Source organism: Equus quagga, chromosome 5 (assembly GCF_021613505.1).
Source record: "Equus quagga isolate Etosha38 chromosome 5, UCLA_HA_Equagga_1.0, whole genome shotgun sequence".
Classification (NCBI taxonomy): domain Eukaryota; kingdom Metazoa; phylum Chordata; class Mammalia; order Perissodactyla; family Equidae; genus Equus; species Equus quagga.
The window spans coordinates 50,270,596-50,298,010 of record NC_060271.1 but is presented as its reverse complement, the minus strand read 5'-3'; the positions used below and the strand labels follow the sequence as shown (position 1 = coordinate 50,298,010).

Sequence of the window (27,415 nt, the reverse complement as noted above, 5' to 3'; positions counted from 1 at the left end):
CCAGCTCCGCTCCCGCCGACGCGACACACTACACCGCCTCGCCACAGCCTTCGGCCACTCCCGCCGCAGGAACGGTCACCCCCTCAAGCCAGCTCGGCCCGCGGGCGCCTGCCGCAAACGCGGCCGAAGGGAAGGCGGCAGCAACTGCTTCCGCAGACGGGCAGGCTCCTGCGGCGCGGCCAGCATCCACGCAGCCTCGGGCCGCCCTCAGAGGCGAGGGCCCTCGTGTCACCTCCCGTTGGGCGTCTCCTCCCGCCGCGCCAGCTCCGCAGAGCCCCGCGCAGAGCCGGGGGGCGCGCGCGGCAGCGGCCGGCCGTCAGCAGGCGGGCGGAGGGGCCCCAAAGAGCACGGCGACCGGCAGACCCTCTGGGCGATGCGCGTCAGCCTTCCGCGGTCTCGCAGACGCGGAAAACTAGCCCCCGCGGGCGCCCTGCCCAGGTTCTCGGAGCCCATAAACGGCAGCCACAGGACGCACACGTGCCGCGGGGCGTGACGCCCAGCTCCCAGGCGCACCCGGGGAAAGCCGCGGCCGCCGCACGGCCCGGGCAGGGCGGGCGCGCGCCAGAGCCGCCCCCGGGATGCAGAAGCGGAAGCGGAAGCGCCGCCGTGCGGTAGCCATGGAGACGCGGGGGGTGGGGCCGGCCCGGAGAAGCGCGACCTGTGACCTGCGCTCGAGGCTGCGTCAGAGGCGGCTGCAGACGGAAGTGCCGCCGCGGCTGGGCTGCGGGGCGGCGGGGCTGTGGGGCCGCGGCGCCGGGGCTGCGGGCGGCCATGGAGGTAACGCGGCCGGGCTGGGGCTGGGGCCCACCGCGTCCCCACCGAGCTTTCCGCGCCGCCGTGTGAGACGCGGGCCCGGGCGAGGGGTCGGCAGCTCTCCTCCGCACCCGTCCCCGCTGCCCGTCTCCTCTCCCCTGATTCCGTCCCTCGCGGGTCCCCGCCCCCAGAGCCGGTTCTGTACGATTTGCCCCAGCGACAGACGGCTCCTCCGTCATCTGCTTTCTCCCGTTGAGGTTTCCTCCGCTTGATTCCACGGAAGAGCTTTCACCTGTAAAGGTTCCGCGCGTTCCGTCTGGGATCAGGAAAAGAGTTCTGACCACTTGGGTTTGATTTTGTTTTGCAGGATCCTGTTCAAGATGGGGTGGCCTCACCAGCCGCCCCTGGGACCGGGAAGTCTAAGGTGAAGCGAATACTTGATTAGCAGGCTCCCTGAAGAGTGGAGGGCTGATGAAATGGAAAACTTTGGCATGCAGAGAGGGGTGGCCTATTTAAGATAAATAGCTTTTCTATAAGGGATCCCAATTTTAATTTACATAGTCACCCATCTATTTCTTTCCTTTCCTTTCTTTTTAAGTTTCCTAGTATGAAAAGAGTTGACTTTTTATTTCCTGCTCTTTGTTAGCCTTGCTGAGAGATTCTGGAGTTTTTCAAACATTAAACAAAGCAGTATAGTTTATGAGGATTTAAATAGTGTAATGGAAAGAGCAGTGACGTAGGTAGGAATCAAGGGACTCTATTCTGTAGGCCCCTCCTAGGGAAAAGAAAGTTGAATTGGGTAATTTTTATGGCCCTGTACAACGTTTCATATTCGTGGAATCTAAAAGTGCTTTATTGCTTGCATACTTAGTCTAGGCACTTGTGTAAACAGTCACTTCATTTAAGCTTCGTGGTAACCACAAGTACTTTTGTTATCCCCATTTTACAGAAGAGGAAAGTGAGCCCACAGTGGTTGATTTTTCCTGATTTTTTAGTTAAAGTCTAGATTGAACCTGATTCATCTTGTTGTAATTATGCTTACATCTTTTCATGTGGACAGAGACTTCTTTCAGCTTTGAATAGAGTGAAGTAATTTTACAGCTCTAAGGAACTTTAAGTGGAGTTAGTCCCAGTCCCCTAATTTTACAATTAAAACCTAGAAAGCATCTTAGTTTGTAACAACAATATATGTCTGCAAGTGGATATGTGCTGTTTTTTGCATTTCACAGTAGTTGCTTCACTAATAGGGGACCTATAACAAATTGGTAACATCACTGCATCTTTCAGCTGGAAACATTGCCCAAGGAAGATCTTATCAAGTTTGCCAAGAAGCAGATGATGCTAATACAGAAATCTAAGTCAAAATGTACAGGTATTGGGTTCAAAATATTCATTTGATCATAATCACATTTACTCTCATCGTTAAAAATACTAGTTTTTTAATTGTACGTTGATTTGTTTTGCTTACCAGTGAATCCAATAAAATCTTAGACAATGTAATGGAATCTGTTATTTAACGTTTTAATCATTTGCCTCTGATTTTTTTCATTATCTCACATCTCTAAACTGCAGTTACCTTTGAATTATTAAACTCAGGAAGGAGGATTTGGAAAAATAATTTGTTAAAGTTAAACGCATTTTTTTACTTCATGTGGGTTGTCCATTCTTCTGAGTAAAGCATTTTTTCTAGAGTAATTGATTGAAATGTTAGAGACAAAAGGTTGTGAGCTCAAAGAGACGTCGAGTAAAATAATAAAAGATTTCCGTTCTTAGAGTTTTTAAGTATATTTATTTACTGAAGTTGACTGATTCCTTACTCAGTTTCCTTTTCTTTATGTTCCAAAAAGATAAAGATTTTAATATCCTTTTTTAGTGTGTGTGAGTGAGCTCTTGAATTGCCAAGCTCTTGGATTTTCCACTTAGCAAATGTCAACTGCCCGACCTAAAAGCCAAGACTTAAATTCTTCTAGAAAAGGTCAAATTGTGTTTTGGGAGGATGGATCAGCTTGTAATAAAGAGAGTAATTTCTTTGGAAAGATTACAACAACTTTCAGGCTTCAGACCTAGACACGAGTTGATGAAATAGAATAACATTTATGTTTAATATGAGGTTAATTGTTGCTTTAAAATTATGCAGTAATAAGTTATTTACAGCTGAAATAATGTATGAGATTTGCTTCAAAAATATCAAGACGGGGGGAGAAATGAGGGGAAGGAAGAAATGAATACAAGTGGAGGTGAAAATCAAGGTGATGGGTACATGGAGATTAATCTACTATTTTATCTGCTTTTTTATTTGTTTGGTGTTTTCCATAATAAAAAGGAAAATGAAAGGTAATGCTGGGTGAAGTTAATGCTTTCTCAAAATACCTGCTTCTTAAATATTCTACTCTATAGTAGGTTTTTTTTAAGGATGCACTTACCACCTTAGCCAGTAATTATTTTCTTGATTTCTGAACTGGAATTTTTTTTTTTTAAATAATTGCTTAGAATTGGAGAAAGAAATTGAAGAATTGAAATCAAAAACTGTGGTTGGAGGAACGGATGATATTGTTAAGGTAATGAAACAGTTGTGAGTATTGCTTTAATTTGTATTTATTTACTTAGGGGAAATGTGTGATGACAAATCAGATTTCCTTGAAGGCTGTCAGCCTGCTGGAGCATTGTCTGGGTTTCTGTCCCTGTTTGGCCACGTCCTCTCTGCCCTTGGTACAGTTTTTACCTCTCTGGTTGACTGTAAAAAGAGAGGGTTAAATGACTTCTAGATCCCTTTGTGTTCTGAAATGAGTAGTAGTCTCTCTCGTTTTCATTTCACACACTGATTATGGTTGTTGCCTCAATCTCAGTCGTGCTCGTCCCTCTCCCCTCAGAAAACTCAGCCATGCTCAGGACTTTGATGATGGTTTTGGGGCTGATCATCTATTGATATATATAATCTATGGATAGATAGATATCCCTGGACTTGACTACTGACTCAGATCTCACAGTTGAATTTTTAGCTGTTTGGGGAAAAAAATTCTTCACCCATTTCTCTTGTCCTATTTTCATACTCAGCATGACCCAGTCCCGTTCCCTGAGCAACCAGTGGCAGCACTGTTTCCTGGGCCTTTTAACTTTAGAAACTCTTCAGCTCTCCTCTTCCTTTATCCTCCACATGTGTCAGTCACGTTAAATAACATGCACATGATTTAGAAATAATACTAATAACTAAATAACTTGTGTAAATTACTCTGAATAACATACTTAAACTACTATACCTTGCTTTATCCACTTTAGACATTTAGCTGTCCATCACAACAACTACTACTTTCCAGATAGTCACACAGATAAATAATCTTTTACATTTTTTCCTGGACGCTGCCTTCTGACGTGCTCTGTCTCCCGGCACTGATGTGGTCTGCTTGTTCTCTAGATCTGCTGCACGCTCTTCCTGGAGCTGGACTTTTGCCATGATCTTGTGAATTTCTGCTTTCTTATGTTACCCCCACTGTTTGTTAGGTCATGTCATTCGCTTTCTTGGTTAACCTCATTTTGGTAGAGCATGTCCTTCTGTAGCTTCCTAAGAACAGATGCATGGAGGAAAATTTTTGTCATCTTGTGTTTAAAAATGGTTTTATTCTACTCTCATGTTTGAACAATAGCTATAACTTGATATGGAACTCTAAATTTATCTACGTCTGTTTTGTTTTTGTTTTCTTAGACAACAAAGTTTTTCTTTATTATCTCACGTAAGTGCAGAGGTAGGCAGTTCTGGGGTGATAGTGAACTGTTTATTTAGGATTTTAACATTTATCTAGATTTTAATGTTTAGGATTAACATTAGATTAACGTTAGATCACTAAATTCATAGTGAAATGGATCTGATTTTCCTGTCTATAAAGTCCTTGGATGTTGTTTATCAAGTTATGTCGATTTTGTAGAATAACTTGAGAATTCTTGCTTTTTATTTTGTCTGAACAAGTTTATATGTAATTGGGATAATCTGTTCTTTGAAAATTTGATAGAACTCACCTGTAAACTATCTATTCCTCCTGTTTTCTTTACTGGACAATTTTAAACCACTAATTTGATTTTTAAGAAGGTAGAGTATTAATTATGCCTTTTTAATTTTTTTTCTTGGGTTCTAAAGCTTTATTTTTCTAGGAATTTTTATCCATTTCATTTCAGTTTTCAATATTATTGCCAATATTGTTCATAATATTCTCTTTAACCATTTAATTTCTGATTTCTATGTAGATGTGTCCCCTTTTTGTTCATAATATTGTTTGTGACTTCTGTCTTCTCTTGATCAGTCTTGCTAGAGGTTGTCTATTTTGTTTGCTTTTTTCCACCCCCAAAGAACTGACTCTTGGTTTGTTGATCTATTTTCCATTTCATTAGCTTCCTCTTCCATTTAATTCCTGCAGAGAATAAACCTGTCTCTGAGGAAGGAGGGGCACCGATGATTTCTTGACTGTTACTCTAACCACTCTCTATTCAGCTTGTCAGACAAGCCCAGGTTTTGAACCTCACACATTGTTCCTCCCTTGACGATATGTGGTACCTCAATACCTAAGCATTTGGTTTTCTAATGAGTATTTACCAGTACTTCCTATGTGTTTCCCTGTGAAAGCTGTTAGGTTCTAACTTTCTGCCTCTTTGTAATTCATTTCCTCCTCCTCTGTTTTCCATTGTCCAGAAATGTATTGAAATTTCTGATTTCCTCATGTGTTTTCTTTGTTTCTCATTGTTCTTATGTATGTACCTTTCTAAACATTTTGTTCTTACTTTAGTGGTTTAGAAAAGGTGACGAGATAATTATGTGTGTGGTCAATCCACCATTTTTAACCTCAGGCGAACAAATCATCCTGTTCCAAAACAGGCACTGACTGAGCGTCTGGATGCTCTTCTTCTGGAAAAAGCAGAGACTGAGCAACAGTGTCTTTCTCTGAAGAAGGAAAATATTAAAATGAAGCAGGAGGTTGAGGTAAGGCAACATTTTAATGTTTTTTTGTTAACTTATATAGTGTAGTCATGAATTATAGAGCTAAGACCTTAAGAATCCATGTGGTCTGATTTTATCAATTTACAAACAAGGAAACATTGATATTGAAAAAGAAAAATAACTGAAATAACCCAACTGCACAGAGATAGAGCTAACATTTACTTGTGGTGGTTAATCTTCCTTATAGCTGTAATGTCATTCTTTAATAAAAATGAAAAATAATACTCATTTTATGAAAAATGTTACGGAAAAATTCAGTAAGTTGATTCTCACACATACCCCAAATGCCATTATCTGTTCAGTTCTAGGATATTCAACTTCCTGTTGGATCTGAGTTGATTTTCTCCAAAAAGTCTCTTATTATGCTCATTAAAGCCTTGTGACTTAATACAACTTACGTAATTTATTACCTTTTAAAAGAAAGTAAAATTCGGAGATTTCCTAGCTTTTAGTTATTACTTTGATAAGCTGTCTAGTACTGCTGATATTTATTGTCATACCTCAAGGTAGTTAGATACTAAGCAGAATTCTTAGCATTGCACTGTCATGTTTCTCTATGTTTATTTCTGCTCATTTCCTTTTCTCTCTAGTGAGCCTGTGGCTGATATTTTTTCTAAGGACAGGGGTTTCTTTTTGTCTCAAATAATTTTTGTATGCTTATTTTTATAATAGGATTCTGTAACTAAAATGGAAGATGTGCACAAGGAATATGAACAATCACAAAGAAACTATGAGAAAGAAGTGGAAAATTTGAAAAATGAATTAATTGCAGTACATTCCAAACACAGTGATGATAAAGCTAGCTTGCAAAAGGAACTTGAAGAAGCAACAAGAAAACAATTAGAGCTTTCAGAACAACTTAAATTTCAGAGTGGCTCTGAAGATAATGTTAAAAAACTGCAAGGAGAGATTCAGAAAATTAGGCCAGCCTTTGAGGAACAAATTTTATATCTGCAAAAGCAGTTAGAAGCTGCCACAAATGAAAAGGAGCAAGAAATTACTCAGCTCCAAAAAGTCATTGAGGCTAATTCTCAGCATTACCAAAAACATGTTAATAGTTTGCAAGAAGAACTTTTGCAGTTGAAAGCTGCACACCAAGAAGAGGTGAAAGAATTGATGTGCCAGATTGAAGTGTCTGCTAAAGAACATGAAACAGAAGTAAACAGTTTAAACCAGCTACAGGAGAACTTAGTCAAACAGTGTGAGACAAGTGAGAAGAACATTCAGGAGAAAAACAAATGTGAAGTAGAAAACTTAGAGAAGGTCTCAAATGCAGACCAAGAAAATCAGATGTGTTCTTTGCTCTTAGAAGAAGGTACTTGTGTAGAACAAGTAGTAGATGAAAAAGTCAAACATTTAGAAGATACCTTAAAAGAATTGAGGTCTCAACATAGTATCTTAAAAGATGAGGTCACTTATATGAATAATCTTAAGTTAAAACTTGAAATTGATGCCCAGCATATAAAGGATGAGTTTTTTCACGAACGGGAAGACTTAGAGTTTAAAATTAATGAATTATTACTAGCTAAAGAAGAACAATGCTGTGTAATTGAAAAATTAAAGTCTGAGCTAGAAGATTCAAATCAACAGTTTTTCTCTACTATGGAACAACATAACAAAGAAATTCAGAGTCTTAAGGAACAGCATCAGAAAGAAATAGCAGAACTAAATGAGACATTTTTGTCAGGTTCAGAAAAAGAAAAATTAACGTTAATGTTTGAAATACAGGGTCTTAAGGAGCAGTGTGAAAACCTACAGCAAGAAAAGCAAGAAGCAATTTTAAATTATGAGAGCTTACGAGAGATTATGGAAATTTTACAAGCAGAACTTGGGGAATCTGCTGGAAAAATAAGTCAAGAGTTTGAATCAATGAAGCAACAGCAAGCATCTGATGTTAATGAACTTCAGCAGAAGCTCAGAACTACTTTTAATGAAAAAGATGCTCTTCTTGAAACTGTGAATCGTCTTCAAAGAGAAAATGAAAAGTTATTATTGCAACAAGAATTTGTACCAGAACTTGAAAATACCATAAAGAACCTTCAAGAAAAGAATGAAGTATATTTAGTTAGTCTCAGTCAGAGAGATACCATGTTGCAAGAATCTGAAGCAAAGATAAGCTCTCTTTCTGAGGAAAAAGATGATTTCATAAGTAAAATAAAAAGTTCTCATGAAGAGATGGATAATCTCCATAAAAAATGTGAAAGAGGAGAAAGATTAATTTTAGAACTTAGGGAGAAAGTAGAGCAGACTACCCAGTACAACAGTGAACTAGAACAAAAAGTAAATGAGTTAACAGGAGGACTAGAAGAAACTTGGAAAGAAAAGGATCAAAATAACCAAAAACTGGAAAAGCTTATGGTTCAGTTGAAAACTCTCTCTGAAGATCAGGAAGCATTGTCATCTGAGGTGAAGTTTCTTCATGAGGAAAATAGTAGACTAAGTTCAGAAAAGAACCAATTGATGAGGGATTTGGAAGCTTTCCTGTCTCAAAAAGAAGGAGATTCTATGCTTAAGGGACAGATTTCTGAATTAGAGAAGAAACTTCAGTTAATAGTTGAAGAACGAGATAATCTAAGTAAACTGTTTGAAAATGAGCAAGTTCAGAAGTCATTTGTCAAAACCCAGTTATATGGTTTTCTTAAACAAATGAAGTCAAAGGTTTCACAAGAAAATGAAGAGCAAGATGTTGTAAATGTCCTCCAAGCCATGGGTGAATCCTTAGCTAAAATGAGTGAGGAAAAACACAACTTGGTTTTTCAGTATGATAAAAGAGTAGTAGAGTTGGAAAAAGAGATTAAGTTCCTTCGAGAAGAGAATGTAGTTCAATGTAAGGAATTTAGCTCTTTACTGAGAGACTATGAGCAAGAGAAAGTTCTCTTAAGGAAAGAGCTAGAAGAAACCTTGTCAGAAAAAGAGATGCTGCAGTCTGATCTACTAGAAATGAAGAATGCTAATGAAAAAACAAGGCTTGAAAATCAGAATCTTTTAGTTCAGGTTGAAGAACTATCTCAGAATTTATGTAGCAAAAATGAAGTCCATAGTGAAAAAGAAAAATGTTTTACAAGGGAACTTGAAAACCTAAGGCTATTACTGGAACAAAAAGAATCTGAATTGCAAGATGTGAGAGCAGAGTTGATATTGAAGGTACTATTCATTTGAATTTTATTGATTTGAATCTTAGTTGTACTCATAGACTCTAGAAAATGTATACATTAACGTTTTTTGCACTTTGAATCAGCAGTAAATTTTTAGCGTTTAAGCTCAAATGACAAATTCCTGAAAAGTGCAACAAACATTTTCATGTGTATCCCATTTATCACATTGATCTCTTTTTTATTTTAGATCATTTTAGAATCTTGATCTTACATAAGATTAAATGATTAGGGGTTACATGTCTTGGTCAAAACTGTATAACTCGTCACCAGCAAAACTACAACTAAATATGAAAAAATTTGATTTTCATTCTTGTGTGATATATATATTACCTTTCTTAAAGAGGAGTGTTGAGCAGAATTGTAGGCTATAGGGGTATTTAACTGTAGCCAAAGTTGTAGATTTTTTTCCCTAGAAATTGTGAAAGTATAATAAACTATTCTCATCATTTAATCTTTTCCTTATTACATTATGTGTTTGATGTGTGTCAGGTTGTTCATCTTGGTCTTGGATACTACCATTTTTTTTTATAGTAAATGCTATATGCATGATGAAGTCACTGTTACCTGGTCTATCAAAGGAGAAAAAAGACTTCACCAAATTGCTTTTTATGTGAATTCTCTTGGATGATGAGTTTCTCATGCTTAATATGATGGCCAGTTCATTTGTTTGTTTTTCTTTTTTCTGGAAATCTAGGATTCCTTAGAGAAATCAACTTCTGTAGAAAATGATCAACTTTCAGTAAAAGAGCTAGAAGAAAAAATAGGTAACTATGGTTTTGCATATGTTGTCACAATTAATTATGCTGATTCCTCTTAGTGTTAGAAAAGACTGGGAAATATCATAGCTGATTAATGAGTTGTTAAAAACATAATAAGAAGCTTTCTCTTCCTATCCCTCTGCCGTCTGTTTGCCTCCCCTTTCAGAACCCTCACTTTCTGTGGTTTAAACAAAGGACTGATGTGATTCCATTTATAAATGTTTCCATGATTCTTTGTGGATTTTTTCGTTCATTTAGCAAACTTTATTATTTTTTTTCAGTTTTATTGAGACGTAATTGACATATATCACTGTATAAGTTTAAGGTGTACAGCATGATGGTTTAATTTACATATATGGCAAAATGATTAGTTAACATCCATCATCTCATATAGTACAATAAAAAGAAAAGACTTTTTTCTCCTTGTGATGAGAACTCTTAGGATTTACCCTCTTAACTTTTATATATATCATATGGCAGTATTACCTATAGTCATCATGTCGTAGATTATATCCCTAGTGATATTTATCTTATGAGTGGAAGTTTGTACCTTTTGACCACCTTCCTCCAGTTCCCCTTCCCCCCATCCTCTGCTTCTGGTAACCACAAATCTGATCTCTTTTTCTGAGTTTGATGGGAGGTTTTTTTTAGATTCCACATGTAGGTGAGGTCGTACAGTATTTATCTTTCTCTTTCTGACCTACTTCATTTAGCATAATGCCTTTAAGCTCCATCCATGTTGTCACAAATGGTAGGATTTCCTCGTTTTTTATGGCTGAATAATATTCCATTATATAATAATACCACAATTTTTTTATCCACTCATCCATCAGTGAACACTTAGGTTATTTCCGTGTCTTGGCTATTGTATATAATGCTATGAACATAGGGCTGCAGATATCTTTTCAAGTTAGTGTTTTGGTTTCTTTTGAATATATTCCCAGAAGTGGAATTGCTAGATCATATAGTAGTTCTATTTTTAACTTTTTTTTTAAATTTGCACCTGAGCTAACATCTGTTGCCAATCTTCTTTTTTTTTCTTTTTCCCCTTCTTCTCTCCAAAGCACCTCCAGTACATAGTTGTATATTCTAGTTGTAGGTCCTTCTGATTCTGCTATGTGGGACACTGCCTCAGGATGGCTTGATGAGCAGTGCCATGTCTATGTCTAGAATCTGAACCAGCGAAACCCTGGGCCGCCAAAGCTGAGCACATGAACTTGAGCACTCGGCCATGGGGCCGGCCCCTATTTTAAATTTTTTGAGGAACCTCTATACTGTTTTCCATAGTGACGCACCAGTTTACATTCCCATCAACGGTGCACAAGGGTTCCCTTCTCTCTGCATCCTCGCCAGCGTTTGTTATTGCTTGTCCTTTTGATGATGGCCATTCTAACAGGTGTGAGGTGATATCTCATTATGGTTTTAATTTGCATTTTTTGAAAAATGTTAAGCATTTTTTCATTTAACTGTCAGCCATTGATATCCCTTCTTTGGAAAAATGTCTCTTCAGGTCCTTTGCTCATTTTTTATATATTTTACATATTAACCTCTTAGCAGATATATGGTTTGCAAATATTTTTCCCATTCCTTTGGTTGTCTTTTCACTTTGTTGATGGTTTCTTTTGCTGTGCAGAAGCTTTTTAGTTTGATGTAGTCCCACTTGTTTATTTTTTATTTCGTATACTTTACGTGTCATTTCCCAAAAAATAATTACCAAGACCCATGTCAAGGAGGTTTTTTCCTACATTTTCTTCTAGGAGTTTCATGGTTTCAGGTCTTACATTTAAGTCTCTAATGCATTTTGAGTTAATTTTTGTGAGTGATATAAGACAGGGGTCAAGTTTCATTCTTTTACATGTGAATATCTAGTTTTTCTAGTACGATTTATCAAAGAGATTGTCTTTTCTCCTTAAGTATTCTTGGCTGTCTTGTCACATTTTTGTTGACTGGAAATGTTTGGGTTATTTCTGGGCTCTCAATTCTATTCTGTTGTTCTATTTGCCTGTTTTTATGCTAGTACCATACTGCCTTGAGAACCATAGCTTTATAGTATAGCTTGAAATCAAGAAGTGTGATGCTTTCTGCTTCATTATTATTTCTCAGAATTTCTTTAGCTATTTGGGGTCCTTTATGGTTCTGTATAAATTTTAGGAGTGTTTTCTATTTCTGTAAAAAATGCCTTTGGAATCTTGTTAAGGATTGCATTGAATCTGTAGATGGCTTTTGGTAGTATTGACATTTTTGCAATATTAATTTTCCATTCCATAGACATGGGATACCTTTCCGTTTATTTGTGTCTTCTTTGATTTCTTTCATCAATGTCTTTAGTTTTCAGAGTAGAGATCTTTCACTTCCTTGGTTAAATTTATCCCTAAGTATTTTATTGTTTTTGATGCTATTGTAAATGGAATCACTTTCTTGATTTCTTTTCAGAAAATTCACTGTTTAATGTATAAAAATGCTGCTCATTTTTCTACGTTAATTTTGTATCCTGCAACTTGACTGAATTCATTCATTAGTCGTAACAGTTTTTTGGTTGAGTGGTTAGGATTTTCTGTATATAGAATCATGTCATTTGCAAATAGAAACAATTTTATTTCTTCCTTTTCAATTCTGATGCCTTTTCTTTCTTTTCCGTGCCTTACTGCTTTGGCTAGGACTTTCAGACCTATTTTGAATAGAAGTGGTGACAGTGGGCACCCTTGCCTTGTTCCTGATCCTAAAGGAAAGCTTTAAACCTATTGGGTGTGATGTTAGCTGTGGTTTTATCATATATGGCCTTCCTTCTGTGACTAATTGATAAGTGTTTTTGTCATGAACAGAAATTGAAGTTTGTCAGAAGCTTTTTCTGCATCTGTTGAGATGGTCATATGATTTTTTTCTTTCAATCTGTTAATGTGATGTATCACACTGATTTGTGTATGTTGAACCATCCTTCCATCCCAAGGATAAATCCTACTTGATTGTGGTGAATGATCTTTTAATGTACTGTTGAATTTGGTTTTGTAGTGTTTTGTTGAGAATTTTTGCATCTATATTCGTCAAGGATATTTGGCCAGAGACAGTTATCCATTATTTAAAAATCAGAAAGATAGAAGCAGCAGAGAAGTTTAAGAATGAGCAACCAGTGAGGTAGGAAAACCCAGAGCAAAAAATGTCTTAGAGGCTAAGGCAAAGATTAAGTGCAAGTGACGGTGTTGTTTCAAGAGGGAAAGAATGTTTAACCATTGAAAATAGTGTGACAGGTCCAGTGATAGTAGTTCTGAGAACTAACCAGTGGCTTAAGTAACATAGAGATCTTTGGTAACTTGATAATAGTTTCCATGAGGGGCTGAAGGAAAAGCCTGATTGAAGTGGGTTCAAGAAAAAAATGAGGGAGGAGAAATTTGAGAGCATGTATAGACAACTCTTACAAGGGATTTTGCTATAAAAGAAAAAAGAGATGGGACAGTATCTGAAGGGCAAGTGTGGTTTGCTTTTTTTTTTTCTTGTCTTGTTTCACCTCTCCTATAGTGACCTCTCCCCTACCCTCTTTGCTGCTTCCATTATTTGTTCCTGACCTTAATTTCTTGATGATATTTTTCTTCTTGCATGTTTATAAACTGTTGGGAAAAGCAATTAGAGAAGGGGAAATGCTGCAGAACAGAGGGGCAGAATTGCTGCACTGATGCCTGAGTAGGTGAGAAGGTATGGGGTAAAATGCAAAAATGGGATAGTTGGCCTGTGCTACACACACAGTCAGCTCACTTGTAGCAGCCAAAGGAAAGCAGAGTATGTGGGGACAGGTGCAACTTGGTGAATAAGCTGGGACAGAAATTCAGATCGTAACTGCAATTAAGCAAAGATATCATCAAGAAGTAAGATCTGGAACACTGAAGTTTAAATAGGAGAGATCAAGGTTCGATAGGTAAAATGCATTACGGGTTTAGTCATAAAAATCAGACCCACCAACGAGGAGGAGTGTGCCTATGGAGCATAAATATTTATCTCCTCTATTTAACCCTGATTTGCAAATTACCACTTAAATTGTAGCATACTTGTGTTTCCAGGAAATTTTCTAATGTTAAAGGAGTCCTAACAGCCTCTCCAGGTCCTAGACACTTAAGAAATGACTAAAAAACATTAGGCTATTTTAGAGGATTGAAGAAAATGGAAATTTTTCACACTGCATCACTTAGATAATCAATAAGCTTTCACTTTAAAATATATTAAAATTTTTGCTACTTTATTTTGATTTCATATTTCAGACTTTGTGCTCTACATTAAAGATCAATTTCTAGGGTTAAAATAAGTAAATAATTTGAATATTTTCTTTTTCCTTTTGAGTTTATATATAATCCTTTCATGTTTTTAGGATATTTGGAAAAAGAATCCAAAGAGAAGGATGAAAAAATAAATAAGATAAAACTAGTTGCTGTGAAGGCAAAGAAAGAACTAGATTCCAGCAGAAAAGAGGTAAAAGTGACTTAAAAATGCAAGATTCAAAAACTTTACATTTTAGAAAATGAAGTATTTCTGTCCATAAAAAACTATATATCGTATATTTAAAATAGGCCCAGACTCTACGGGAGGAACTCGAATCTGTTCGATCAGAAAAGGATCATTTGTCTACTTCCATGAGAGATCTCATTCAAGGAGCAGAAAGCTATAAGGTAAAAATAGTTATTTTAATAACAAATTATATTTGTAACTTCTAAGTTAAGAAATGTACTAGAAATGTAAAACTCTTGTCCATGACACAATCACCTTATGTTTTTTAGAAAATCTTTTTTTCTGTGTTTTTGTGTAATGTGATATCATCATAGTATCAAGATTTTAAGTGGCTAAGCTTTAAATAATATCTTCAAGCTGTTTTTGGTAAAATAAAATTCTGTTTGGGATTTCCTAATAAAAGCAGTTACAAAAAAGATGGCTATTATTACTGTTATTATTCTTCTGGCCACCTGAATAAAAGCTGAAGCTTTAAACAATAGGTCTGACCAGAAAGTGAAAGCATTTTTTTGATCTACCTAGATAACGTGAAAATATATTATAAAAAAAAGTAAGAGTTAGAAATAAGAAAGTACATCAAAAAACTGAATGTAAGATAAGTACCATTACATTTCTTTATGTATTCATTCAGCAAATATTTATACAGCCAGGCTGAGTACTGAGTACTGGAGAGATGATAGTCAACCAAATAGACTAAATTCCTACCCTCTTAGGACTTGGATTTCAGTGGCAATAACAGACAAAAATAAAGAGAGAATGTGTAGAAAAGTGAAAGTGGGTAGAGAGAAGAGAGTGAGTGGTAATCAGTGGGATTTGGAGGAAAGAAGAAAATCCTATAGTAGCCAAAAAATAAATTTTAGGAAGAAGTTCAATGAGAAAATTTGACACTTAATGAAGAAAATTACAAAACATATATAGGAAGAAAACTGCAAAACATATGGAAATATTATTTGAAATATTCTCAGTTTGGTTTACAAGTTCTAAAACAATTTCACTAAAACTTTTTGCTGGAACAGTCTTGACAATTATTCCAAGTTTCAATTGGAAAATAAACTAGCTAGAATAGCTAATATGGTTTAAAGTTAAAAGAGAAAACTGGCATCTGACTAGAGCAGACACTAAAATTTATTATAAACCTACAGTAATGTGATATAGTTCTGATGCAATAAGACGTTATTTTGACAGAAGACACAGAGACTTCTGCATAACAACAAACACTTACATAAGCCAGCTCTCTTCTAAGCACTTTACATATCGTATCATACTTAATTCTCAAAACAATCCCAAGAAGTACGTTAACATTGCCAGTTTATAAGTGAGGAGTCTGAGGTACAGAGAGGTTAAGGGACTCAGAGTCAGAGAGCAAGTAATGTGGTAGGGCAGGGTTGGATTCAGGCAGTCTAGTTCCCGCTCCGTTCTTTTACCAACTAACCTATACTACCCCAGTAAGATTTGAAAACATAGAAAGCAATGAAGAAGGAATTAGAAAACTTTCAGAAAAATCCAGTTAGCTTTTTACTTCAGTCCACACACCAAAATAAATTCTGGATAAGTTAAGAGTTTTGTCAAAAGTGAAAACAATTTTTTAAAACCTAGAATAAAGTACTTGATCGTTTGGCTCCTGTATGTGAAATACTTTTGTAAACTTGAAAGCAATTTAAGAAGTTACAAAGGAAAAGATAGATTGAATTATATAAAATATAAAGTTAACATATGAAAATATGACAAGGGATTAGTATCCTTAATATATAAAGATGTCTCATAAATCCATTTTAAAAAGACACTTAGAAATTTATAATTTGTATGGGTGTATTTGTCTTTTATGAACCTTTAGGAGCTTGTGTCTTTACACTTTGAGTCCCTATCATCTAATTTATTAATTTCTTCCAGAGGTAGACTAGTTATACAAATTTATTTGTTTAAAATAAAGCTTTCAGGAGCCTGAAAAAGAAAATATCCAAGAACTGTGAGACAACTATAAGAGGCGTAACATATATGAGTAATGAGAATGCCATAAGAAGAAGGAAGAGAGAAAGGAACAAAAGGAATATTTGACATGATAATGACTATTTCCCCAAGTTATTGTCAGATACAAAACCACACATCCAGGAAGCTCAGAGAACACCAGTCATTATAAATACAAAAAAAAAAAAACTACACATAGGCATATCATTTTCAAACTACAGAAAATCAAAGATAAAGAAAAAATTCTGAAGAAGCCATAGGGGGAAAAGTACCTTACCTATAGAGGAACAAAGATAAGAATTACATCCACCTTCCCTTCAGAAACCATACAAGAAAGAAGAATGTAGAATGAAGTTTTTAAAGTGTTGAGAGAAAAAAAACCACCAACCTAGAACTCTGTAGCCTCCAAAATTATCCTTCAGAAGTGAAGGAGAAATAAGACATTTTCAGACAAAAAGTGAGTGTATTTGTTGCTAGGAGACATACCTTTCAAGAAATGTTCAAAGAAGTTCTTTAGAGTGAAGGAAAATCGTATAAATCAGACCCAGAATAGGCAACACAACATTGAGGAAGAACAAAGTGGAAGGATTAACACTATCCGACTTCAGGAATTACTATAAATCTACAGCAATCAAGATGGTATAGTATTGGTGAAAGAATAGACAAATACATCAGTGGAACAGAGTAGAGAGCCCACAAATAGACCCACATAAATATAGTCAACTGATCTCTGACAAAGAAGCAAAGATAGTCTTTTCAACAACTGGTGCTAGAACAATTAGATACCCACAAGCAAAAAAATGAACCTAGACACAGGCCTTACACCTTTCACAAAAAGTAACTCAAAATGGATCATAGACCTAAATGTAAAATGCAAAACTATGACTCTTCTGGAAGATAACATAGGAGAAAATCTAGATGACCTTGGGTATGGCAGTGATTTTAGCACCAAAGGCACAATCCATGAAAGAATAAGCTATACTTCCTAAAATTTAAAACTTCTGTTCTGTGAAAGACAATGTCAAGAGAATGAGAAGACAAGCTACAGACTGGGAAAAAACATTTGCAAAGGACATATGTCTGCTAAAGGACTGTTAATTCAAAATATACAAAGCACTATTAAAACTCAACAACAAGAAAACAAAAAACCTGATTAAAAAATGGGCTAAAGACCCTAAGAGATACCTCACCAAAGAAGATATACAGATGGCAAATAAGCACGTGAAAAGATATTCTACATCACTTGTCATCAGGGACATGCAAATTAGAACAAGATACCACTACACAGCTATTAGAGTGACCAAAATTCTAAACCCCAGCTCCATCAAACGCTGGCCAGGATGTGGAGCAACAGGAACTTGTGTTCCTCACTGGTGGGTACAGCCACTTTGGAAGGAAGTGTGACAGTTTCTTACACAACTAAACATAGTCCTAACCATGTGACCCAGCAGCTGTGCTCGGGGTTTACCCAGAGGAGCTGAAAAGTGATACTTGTATAAAAACCTACACACAATGTTCATAGCAGCTTTATTCATAATTAGCAAAATTCGGAAGCAACCAAGATGGCCTTCAGTAGGTGAATGGATAAATGAATGGGTATATCCAGACAACGGAATGCTATTCAGCGCTAAAAGGAGCTATCAAGTTATGAAAAGACATGGAGGAAACTTAAATGCAAAGTACTACTAAGTGAAACAAGGCAATCTGAAAAGTCTATATAATGTATGATTCCAACTACACAACATTCTGGAAAAGGCAAAACTATGGAGACAATAAAAAGATCAGTGGTTCCCAGGGGGTGTGGGGAAGAAGGGATGAGTAGGTAGGACACAGGAATTTTAGGGCAGTGAAACTACTCTGTATGATACTCTGTAATGGTCAATACATGTCATTATAAATTTGTCCAAAGCCATAGAATTGACATCGTGTGAACCCTAATAGAAACTGTGGACTTTGGGTGATAATGTTGTGTCAATGTAGGTTCATCAGTTGTAACAAATGTACCACTGTGGTGGGGCACGTTGATAATGGAGGAGGCTGTTTGTGTGGGAGTGGGCAGGGCTAATACGAAATACCACCTCAGTTTTGATGTGAACCTAAAACTGCTCTGAAAAATAAAGTCCATTAAAACATTCTTTTAAATCAGTTTTATAGTTATAAAATGTTCTCAATCTTTCAGTAAGTTAGAGATTCCATTTGTGTTGAAGCAACAGAATTTAAGATCAAATCAGAGATGCTGATGTGTTTAAGACTGTTGATCATGGGGCCAGCCCAGTGGTGTAGTGGTTAAGTTTGCACGCGCCGCTTTGGCAGCCTGAAGTTCATTGGTTTGGATCCTGGACATGGACCGACCCACAGCTTATCAAGCCATGCTGTGGCAGTGTCCCACATACAAAATAGAAGAAGATTGGTACATATATTAATTCAGGGACAGTCTTGCTTGAGCAAAAAAGGAAGAATGGCAACAGATGTTAGCTCACTAGGGCCAATCTTCCTCACCAAAAAAAAGAAACCGTGCTGTTAAAAAAAAAGAATGGTGATCACTTTTTATAAAAACAGATATATAACTAAGCTCCATTAGGTTCCTCAGGAAACACCACTATTCAGATGCTGAATAATTTTGTAGGTTACTTGTGAATTTGGCTAGAGTTTTGTTTCAGTGTTCATATCACTTATAATAATTTTTATCTGTTTTTTTTAAAGATCTGAACATGCAGCAGTTCTGAAGGGACAGTAATTTGTAATTATTCATTTCCTTAGAAGCATTAGCATAAACATCAAAGAAATTAGAACATTGTATGTATGGCATTTATTCTTTTGTTCCAAGGCTTCCCTTAGGAATAATATGTGATTATAATCAAACTATTCTGTAGGGAGCCATTGTTTACTAGAGTCAGCCTTGGTATAGCAATTCAATTTTTGCAGCTATTGACAACTATTAGAACCATAATGAGTGAGAACAAAAAAGACTAAATAGAGTTGAACAGGATAAACATCTCTCATCTGCAGAGTTAGAGGAATCCACACAAGTATAAAATAAGCATGGAATCTTCTCTCTATTAAAAAGGCAAATGATTTCTCAACCCCATGTTCATGTAAGCCAGGAAGTAACAGAATCCTCAGACAAGTAAATGTGGACAAAACAAATGTATAAGGCAGATTTTAGAGTCCCAGTCCCTGCTTTCTGTCAGTCACTAAATGGGCAGACCATAAAATTGAAACTCGGATTCTAACACTTAGCCACCAGCGTGGACAATAAGTGATCAAGTGTAAATCAGAAACAAAATTAAATTTGACCAAGAATCCGATTTGGCAAGCAGGAGCCAAGCAAGAAAGAGCATATAATTGCCACACACAAGACCACCAGAGCAGCCTGGGAAGGTGAGCCAAGGACTCAAAGAGGTCTGGGTCTGGACGAAGGCCATTTTTCAGGCTTCCGAAAATAAACTTTCAAAAAAACTCAGAAACATTTTGTTAGTTATGTGAAGGAGAACAGTCATCAGTCGTCCAGGAACAAAGGCAAAAACAGGATTTGTAAGACGGGGGGAGGTGGGTAAAAAAACTGCAGGCAATCTGGAAACAGTGAATCTCGTTTCCATATTTTGGGGGATAAACTGGTGGGCTGGTATGTAGCGAAAAGGTCAGTCTGGGCATTCTGTCTGGGTGGAGGCCAACTAGGAATATCAAAGAAAAACATTCAGTTGGTTTTAGAGTCTTCAGAAAATATTGAACGTTTTGCTGCAAATTGTGAGAGACTTTATGTATATAACATCTCTCCGTATTCTTCCGTTAGCGCAGCTACCTTGTGTTAGGCCAGGCCTGAGACATTTCCCTCATCAGAATTCTTTAGGTGGAGTTAATAGGCGACCAGGTTAAACTTTTTCTTCTCCCTCAAATTTCGTTTACATTTCAGAAGTTTATTTTTGTTGATGACTGGAATATTTAACTTGGAGATAGTATATTGTATACATTTAAAATCCTCTTCCCCTTTAAATTATTCTCTCCCTGAACTAAAAGTCATCTGAAATATGCTAATTTACTATATAATACCATTTAGGTATTTTTTCAAAGGTTGAATTTAGGTAAATATTTTAATCTTTCAGAATGGACTCAGAAATCTTATATGAAGATGGCTTGATGATACAGTGTGACTAATTGAATGTATAATAACATCCTAACGTTGAATCCTTTTGTTTTTTATTGAAGAATCTTTTATTAGAATATGATAAACAGTCAGAGCAGTTGGATGTGGAAAGAGACCGTGCTAATAGTTTTGAGCATCATATAGAAGACCTTACAAGACAATTAAGGAATTCTACTTTTCAGGTAACTTTAAACTGAGTAAATGCAGACATGAAAATTTTAATAAGTGTATTTGAGTTTCAATACTTTTTGCATAAAAAAGTAAAATTAATACAGAGAAACTTAATTTCGTTTTCTTTTTCCTACTGTTGTGAGAATAGGACAAAACAACAAACAACCATCCTGTCTTACTTATTGCTGTAATCTCAGTTCCCTTGGGTTTTTTGGTTTTGTTTTCATTTTTTGCATTTTCCTTTGCCAGTGCTCCTGGTCTCTTATAATATTTGCCAAAATAATATCAACATTGATAGTGTTTTAATTTTATTCTTGGTTTTACATTGTCATTCTCTGGAATTGATTTTGAAATCTTTATTTTTCATACTATGCCAATATTCTCATTAATGTACCATTTTATTCTTCCTCTCCTGTTACATTTTCTGCATGTTTACAGTAATGAGTCGTTTGTCATTCTAGTGTGAAAAATTAAATTCTGATAATGAAGATCTCCTGGCTCGTATTGATACACTACAGTCTAACGCCAAGTTGTTAGAAGTACAGATTTTAGAAGTCCAGAAAGCCAAAGCAATAGCAGACAAAGAGTTGGAAGCAGAAAAACTTCAGAAAGAGCAGAAGATAAAGGTAAAAACAATCCTGTGGGATTAATTCATGTTATGTAGTGATATTTTTATCCAAGTATTATTTAAATGAAGAGCAATGGGTAGCATTTGTGAGTACAGCACAGTTCATTAATTCCTTAACGTATTCTAACCTTGAAGTTGAGAATCCAAGCTATGATTTTTGGAGTGTATGTTTTTTAAGTGTTGAAATCTTTCCAAACTTTTTGTATTTCCGTATGTCAGATTTATTTTCTAGCCCCTTAAAAATACCTTTTTTAACATTGATTCACTTGGGGGTGGCGGTGTTTTTATTTTTAATTTTAGGAGCATGCCAGTTCTGTAAGTGAACTTGAAGAACTTCAGCTACAGCTTCAAAAGGAAAAGAAACAGCTTCAGAAAACCATGCACGAATTAGAGCTGGTTAGAAAGGTAAAAGAAACACCAGACTAAAAACTAGTGTCGATATTCACATTGTTAAGCTAGTCTGTAAACGTTGAAAAGGAATATTTCAAGAACAAGGTTATTTATGGTACTAAAAGAATCATTTATAAATTGCTTCAGAAAACTGAAAATTTAACCTATTTCTCTAGTGCCTCTCTTTCCAGAAGAATCTAGGCTCATGAACTATTGAATTTTGGTTTGATGCTTCCTTTTTTGTACATGAGTGTTGTATGACATGAAGATTTAATGTCAAAAGTTGAAATTTGTATTATATTTAGAACTTTGGCTCATTTTTCTCTCCTTTTTCAAAGATGAGGCTAAAAAGAAAGGCACTGTAAGAGCTGCTTAAATACTAATATTTTGTAAGTAAGCGCCCACAAGAGTAGAACTACCAATTGTGTTTAATGAAAATAATAATGAAATATGATGAAACTGAGAAAGTTGGATTAAACTATTAGAAAATACTTTATGAAATTACGACAACTTCTAGTTTCCTCATTAATATTCAAACTTTCTATATCACAGAAAAGCGTAATAGAATCTCTTTATTCTTGTGGCATCATTTTTGCAGTTTTACAAATGAAATGAACTGATCCAGTATTTATAATATGTGCAGGATGCCCAACAAACCACATTGATGAATATGGAAATAGCTGATTATGAACGTTTGCTGAAAGAACTAAATCAAAAATTAACTAATAAAAACAGCAAGATAGAAGATTTGGAGCAAGAAATAAAAATTCAAAAACAGAAACAAGAAACCCTTCGAGAAGAAATGAGTGAGTAAAACAAAATTCACTTTAACTTAGAATAATTTTATCATAACAGAATATAGGGAAGCAACGTTAGTTGTTCATTTCACCAGTCCAGACTGCCAACCTGAGTCTTTCCCACAGTGCTACACGTTAATAAGGACGAGAAGGATTGTAAAACCATTCGTTAGGATGTTTACAGTCCATGTTGGTGCATAATGCGGTCATTCATCTAAACTCTTCTTAAGTACCTGCTTCGTGAGGAATACAAAGATAAAAAATGGTCTTTGTCCATGATTTGCTGATTGTCAGCAGAGTGAGATAGTTTAAATAGCAGTGAAATCTTTCTTTTTAAGGTGAACATGTTCCATTTTATCCATAAAATAATTTCTGATGTAAGCATCTAAAGCTATTAATATCCTGTAGGCACTTCTTCAGCTGCATCTCACAAAATGATATGTTGTATTTTTATTTTAATTCAGCCTAAAATACTTTTTAATTTCCTTTGAATTTCTTTTTTGATCCATGAGTTATTTAGAAGTATGTTATTTAGTTCCTGAATATTTAAGGAAATTTTCAGATTTCTTTCTGTTAATGATTTCTAACTTAAATCCTTTGTAGTTAAAGAACATATTCTGTATGATTTCAGTCCTTTTAAACTGATTGAGGTTTGGTTTATGGACCATAATATGATTTCTTTTGGTGAATGTTCCTTATGCACTTGAAAACAATATGTTAGACTATAGTAGTTGTTGCATAGAGTGTTCTGTCAATTTCCCTCCTGCACTACAGGCTGGAAATCCCCTCCACGCGGAAAGCTGGGGCTGTGATAGGGCTCGCCTTGTTTGTTTACCTCTTCTCAGGGATCACAGTCCTATACTGCTTATTGTCCAATGTCAGAAAATAGTTTTCTTCATATATTTTATTCAGTTTTCTAGTTGTTTACAACAGCAAGGTAAGTCTAGACTTTGTTACTCCTTCATGGCCAGAAGCAGAGTTCCAAAAAATAATTTGAGATGGCTACAAAGATATTTCTGTACAACAAGATTTTAGATGTATCAATGATAAAGAAATGGAATAACAGGAAATATTGAGGTGTAGGACTATACAGTGACGTCAGATATAAGGTCAAGACATAAGGTGTGTGTTCTGTGTACTTTCGCTATCCCTATGATCTCCCATAAATTTGGCTTTGAGCTTCCCAGAAGTCAGAGCAAAGAGAAACATTATCAGTTATAAGGTTTATAGTATCCACAATATTAGATAAATGTGATGCTTGTGAAAGACACAGCTTTTCTTTCTACAAGAATGTGAGAGAGAACAGTTTTCAGGCATTTTTATGAAAGAAATACTGTGTCATGTGGAGCAGTCTCCCAGACCTGACTTGAATATCACACGGTATCCAGAGAGCTTTTTGGAAAGCCCAGGCGCGGATGTAAAGAATCAGAATCTTAAAAGGCGGCACCTTGAAATCTGTGTTTTCAGACGTCTCGTGTGTGGTTGTGAAGTTAATGCTAGCTTAGAAATGTCAAGTATCCAGAAATAGAAAAATTAAAACCACCAAATCAGTAAATAGTGTTTGGTAAGTTTATTGTGCATATCAGAACAGTTTCTAAACTGGGAGCTTTCAAATTCAAAGACTTATAATTCCAGGAGCATGATGTTACAGGATGGCTTATGGAGTGAAAATGAGAGCATTGTTAACCTTTACAATGACTGCTTATTAAGTGGAGGTTTCCAGATGGCAAGGGTTGGTTAAAAGTGATTCTCTTATACCATTTTTAGGAAGATGACTAGGTTCTTTTATGATTATCAGAGGCATTTATAAGAAGTGGCTCAAGTGAGCAAATTTGCTTGTTTTGCAGAATAAGCTAAATTAAGTTTCACTTATTGTGGCTTAAGTAGTTTTTTCTGCTCAGGGAATTTTCAAGTCCAGTCTCACTTTGCATTTAATTTTTACAGGAACCACTGATAAGTTGAACTTGTGTTCTCAGCAGCATCTCCACAATAAATAAAATAGCAGATCTTCCGTGACTTTTCCATAATACACACTTCATTCAGCCTATGACCAAATCACAGCTCGATAAAGGCAATTCCAAGAATTAGCAAAGCAATAAAGTCCAAGTGTACAGAGTTCTGCTGCTCTACCTGTATTTAGGGATGAAATTCAGAATATTGAGATAATTGAATGGATTGTATAGTTTCTAGACAATTCACTATGCATGTAACCATATCTTCCAGCTACATTCTTGGTATGTTCAAGGTGAATAGCAGAGCTCTAAGTTACGTTCCTGCAATGCAGACGTTTGGTTTTGTGAACTAGTGAATCTGTATATTTTTGATAGTCTACCAGCTGGAAGAGGGGCTTGATACCTTGGAAAAACTAAAAAGAGGTTCTTGTTCAAGAAGGCCACCCACTTCTCACTGATAAATAAGTACAGAAATGAGTGGTACAGGCAATGAGTGCTAAGAATTCAGAGGGGAGAGAGAGTCTGTAGACTGAACCAATTAAAAGTTGAGGCTCAAGTTGAGCCTTGCAGGTAAGATTTGAGAGAAAAAGTGGATTGGGAAAAAGTATTCCTTTCTGCAGCCATGGCATGAGCAAAAATTAAAAGAAAGAATGTAATTTCAGGAATCTTGACTAGGTGGAATGAAAGGGTTGACCTGTTAGGGAGAAGTGAAGTATAATTAGGAAGATGTTTTTGATCCAGTTCATGAAGTACCTGAAAACCGCAATGTATTTGGGCCCTTTCTAAAGACGGTGGGAAAGATTGATCTGCCTAGTGTATCAAATTAATTAGAATGGTGTAGAACCTGGGAAAAGCCACCAGCCTCGTGGCAGCAAAGGCCTTCAAAGGCTGGGCTAAGGAGTTATGGTAGAGGAAGAAGATAAGGATGCCTCAGGACAGTGTTCTTTGCAAAAAAATTTGATCGGCTCACTCTGCCTAATGAATTAGGAACATACATCTTCTTAACCTCAAACCCTTCCAACATCTGTCCCCAGTCTAACTTTTCACCTTAATTCTCTACTCTCCCACAGGTAAAGAAGACTATTCGTTTTCCCTGAGATATGATTTGTGCTTTTTCACAACTGTGTATTTCATCTCCTGTTCTTTCTTTCATGCGCTGGCCCTCTCACCCCCATGCTCACTTTTTGGAATCCTTCCTAATTTTAAATGTTTCCAGTTCTATGAAATCTTCCTTGTCTCGTGCAAAATTTATATAACCTTTAGCCCATGTGGATCCCCATAGCCTTTTCTATTTCTTTTATAACATTTATGTTTTGCTTTATATTACTATTTGAAATGTTATCCCCTAATTTCATTCTATATTCTTTGAGCTCAAGAACTTAGTATATCTTGCTTATCCTAATTACTGGAGCACTTAACAAAGGCTTTGTATGTAATACGTGCCTTTTAAAATGCTTTTTAGAACCGGATAAATAGTTGGCGAGGAACTAACTGAATTAAGTTTATCATAAAAAGGCATAGTTAAGATATATTCTTATAGTACACCTCTATACTTACCAAGTAATACACTCTGATTATGTGGCTTTAACTTAATAAAGTTAATGTTGCTTATAAGATCTTTCAGCAGCATAGTTACTTAGTGCCCCTGTAACTGGTCTAGACCAGATGTCAAGCACACTTTTTCTGTAAAGAACCACATAGTAAATCTCCTTGGCTTCATGGACCACGTGGTCTCTATCATATATTCTTTGTTTTATAACAGGCTGTGGCCAGATTTGGTCTGCTGGTTATAGTTGGCTACCTGTGATCAAAGCAATAAACCCACTATTCCAACGTGATAATTGTTTCTTCTTGACCTCTGTTAGCATAAAAGTTTTTTGTTTTTATCATGTTTCACTTTGTTCCTTAGTGATCTGTCTTTCACTGACAGTCTTATCCTGCAAACAATTAGTATCATGAAAATAGACAACCAGGTATGTGCCTCTGATGTGATACAATTGGAAATACACAGCACTTCTTTTGAGGTGTTTCTTAAAAGTGAAGTCTTTATCTTTTAGTTATATAGTAAGTATATACCTTTATTTTTTTTTTTAAGATTTTTCCTTTTTCTCCCCAAAGCCCCCGCCCCGGTACATACTTGTGTATTTTTTAGTTGTGGCATGTGGGACACTACCTCAGCATGGTTTGGTGAACGGTGCCATGTCCCTGCCCAGGATCAGAACCTGCGAACCCCTGGGCTGCTGAAGCGGAGTGCGCAAACTTAACCACTGGGTCATGGGGCTAGCCCCGATACCTTTATTTTAGAGAAGTGTACTGAAATACAAATGAATTGATTTCCTGGGGTGGGGGGGGGGAATGGGGGCACAAAGAGTAGACAAGGGTATAGGTCAGGGTTGGCCAGCTTTTTCTATAAAGGGCCAGACAGTAAGTCTTTCAGGTTTTGTAGGCCATGTAGTCTGTGTCACCGTTATCAAGTCTACTCTTGTTGCACTGGAGCAGCCATAAACAGTCTATGAATAAAGGAGCATGACTGTGTTCTGAGAAAACTGTACAAAAGCAAGCATCAGGCAGACTCGACCTGTGGACTGTGCTCCTGGTCTGGGTGCAATGAGATTGGCCATGTATTGGTCATTAGTAAAGCCGGGTGATGGGTACAGTGGGGTTTATTGTGTTATTGTCACTACTGCCATGTATGTTTGAAATATTTCATGGTAAAAAGCTAAGACAGTTTTCTTTTGAAGGTAGGTTAATACAAAGAAAAGACTCATCATTTATTTATTTAAATTCACTCATAAAGATCATTTCATCTCTTCTGAAATTATTTCTTACACTAGCTTCACTACAGTCTTCAGTGCAACAATATGAAGAAAAAAACACCAAAATCAAGCAGTTGCTTGTGAAAACCAAGAAGGAACTGGCAGATTCAAAGCAAGCAGTATGTTAATTTCTCAGTTTTATATTTTAATACTTACGCATAGTGTATTTATGAATTACTTTTTTTTCATTTAACCGAGATTCTTATTCTGTAGGAAACTGATCACTTAATACTTCAGGCATCTTTAAAGGGTGAGCTTGAGGCAAGCCAGCAGCAAGTAGAAGTCTATAAAGTAAGATTCTTTTCACTTTTTAAGATTTAAAAATAAATTTCCATGTAGAAGTAAGGTACCATTTAGGGATTTTTCTAAATAACCTTATATATATATATATTCTTTTCCTCTCCTAAATAT

General features: G+C 36.4%; 1 protein-coding gene across 1 annotated transcript in view; it reads left to right on the top strand.

The window, feature by feature from the left end:
* Positions 1-650: 650 nt before the first annotated feature.
* The window catches only part of GCC2 (GRIP and coiled-coil domain containing 2), a 53,744-nt gene continuing 26,979 nt past the window's right edge, over positions 651-27,415 (top strand). The window contains exons 1-15 of the mRNA XM_046661011.1: positions 651-777; positions 1,121-1,177; positions 2,041-2,125; positions 3,244-3,311; positions 5,615-5,719; positions 6,410-8,881; positions 9,587-9,656; positions 14,005-14,105; positions 14,204-14,302; positions 20,313-20,432; positions 20,883-21,047; positions 21,350-21,454; positions 22,083-22,245; positions 27,023-27,123; positions 27,218-27,295. Of these exons, the coding sequence (XP_046516967.1) occupies positions 772-777; positions 1,121-1,177; positions 2,041-2,125; positions 3,244-3,311; positions 5,615-5,719; positions 6,410-8,881; positions 9,587-9,656; positions 14,005-14,105; positions 14,204-14,302; positions 20,313-20,432; positions 20,883-21,047; positions 21,350-21,454; positions 22,083-22,245; positions 27,023-27,123; positions 27,218-27,295 (3,795 nt within the window). The 5' untranslated portion in view covers positions 651-771. The remainder of the gene's footprint in view (positions 778-1,120; positions 1,178-2,040; positions 2,126-3,243; positions 3,312-5,614; positions 5,720-6,409; positions 8,882-9,586; positions 9,657-14,004; positions 14,106-14,203; positions 14,303-20,312; positions 20,433-20,882; positions 21,048-21,349; positions 21,455-22,082; positions 22,246-27,022; positions 27,124-27,217; positions 27,296-27,415) is intronic.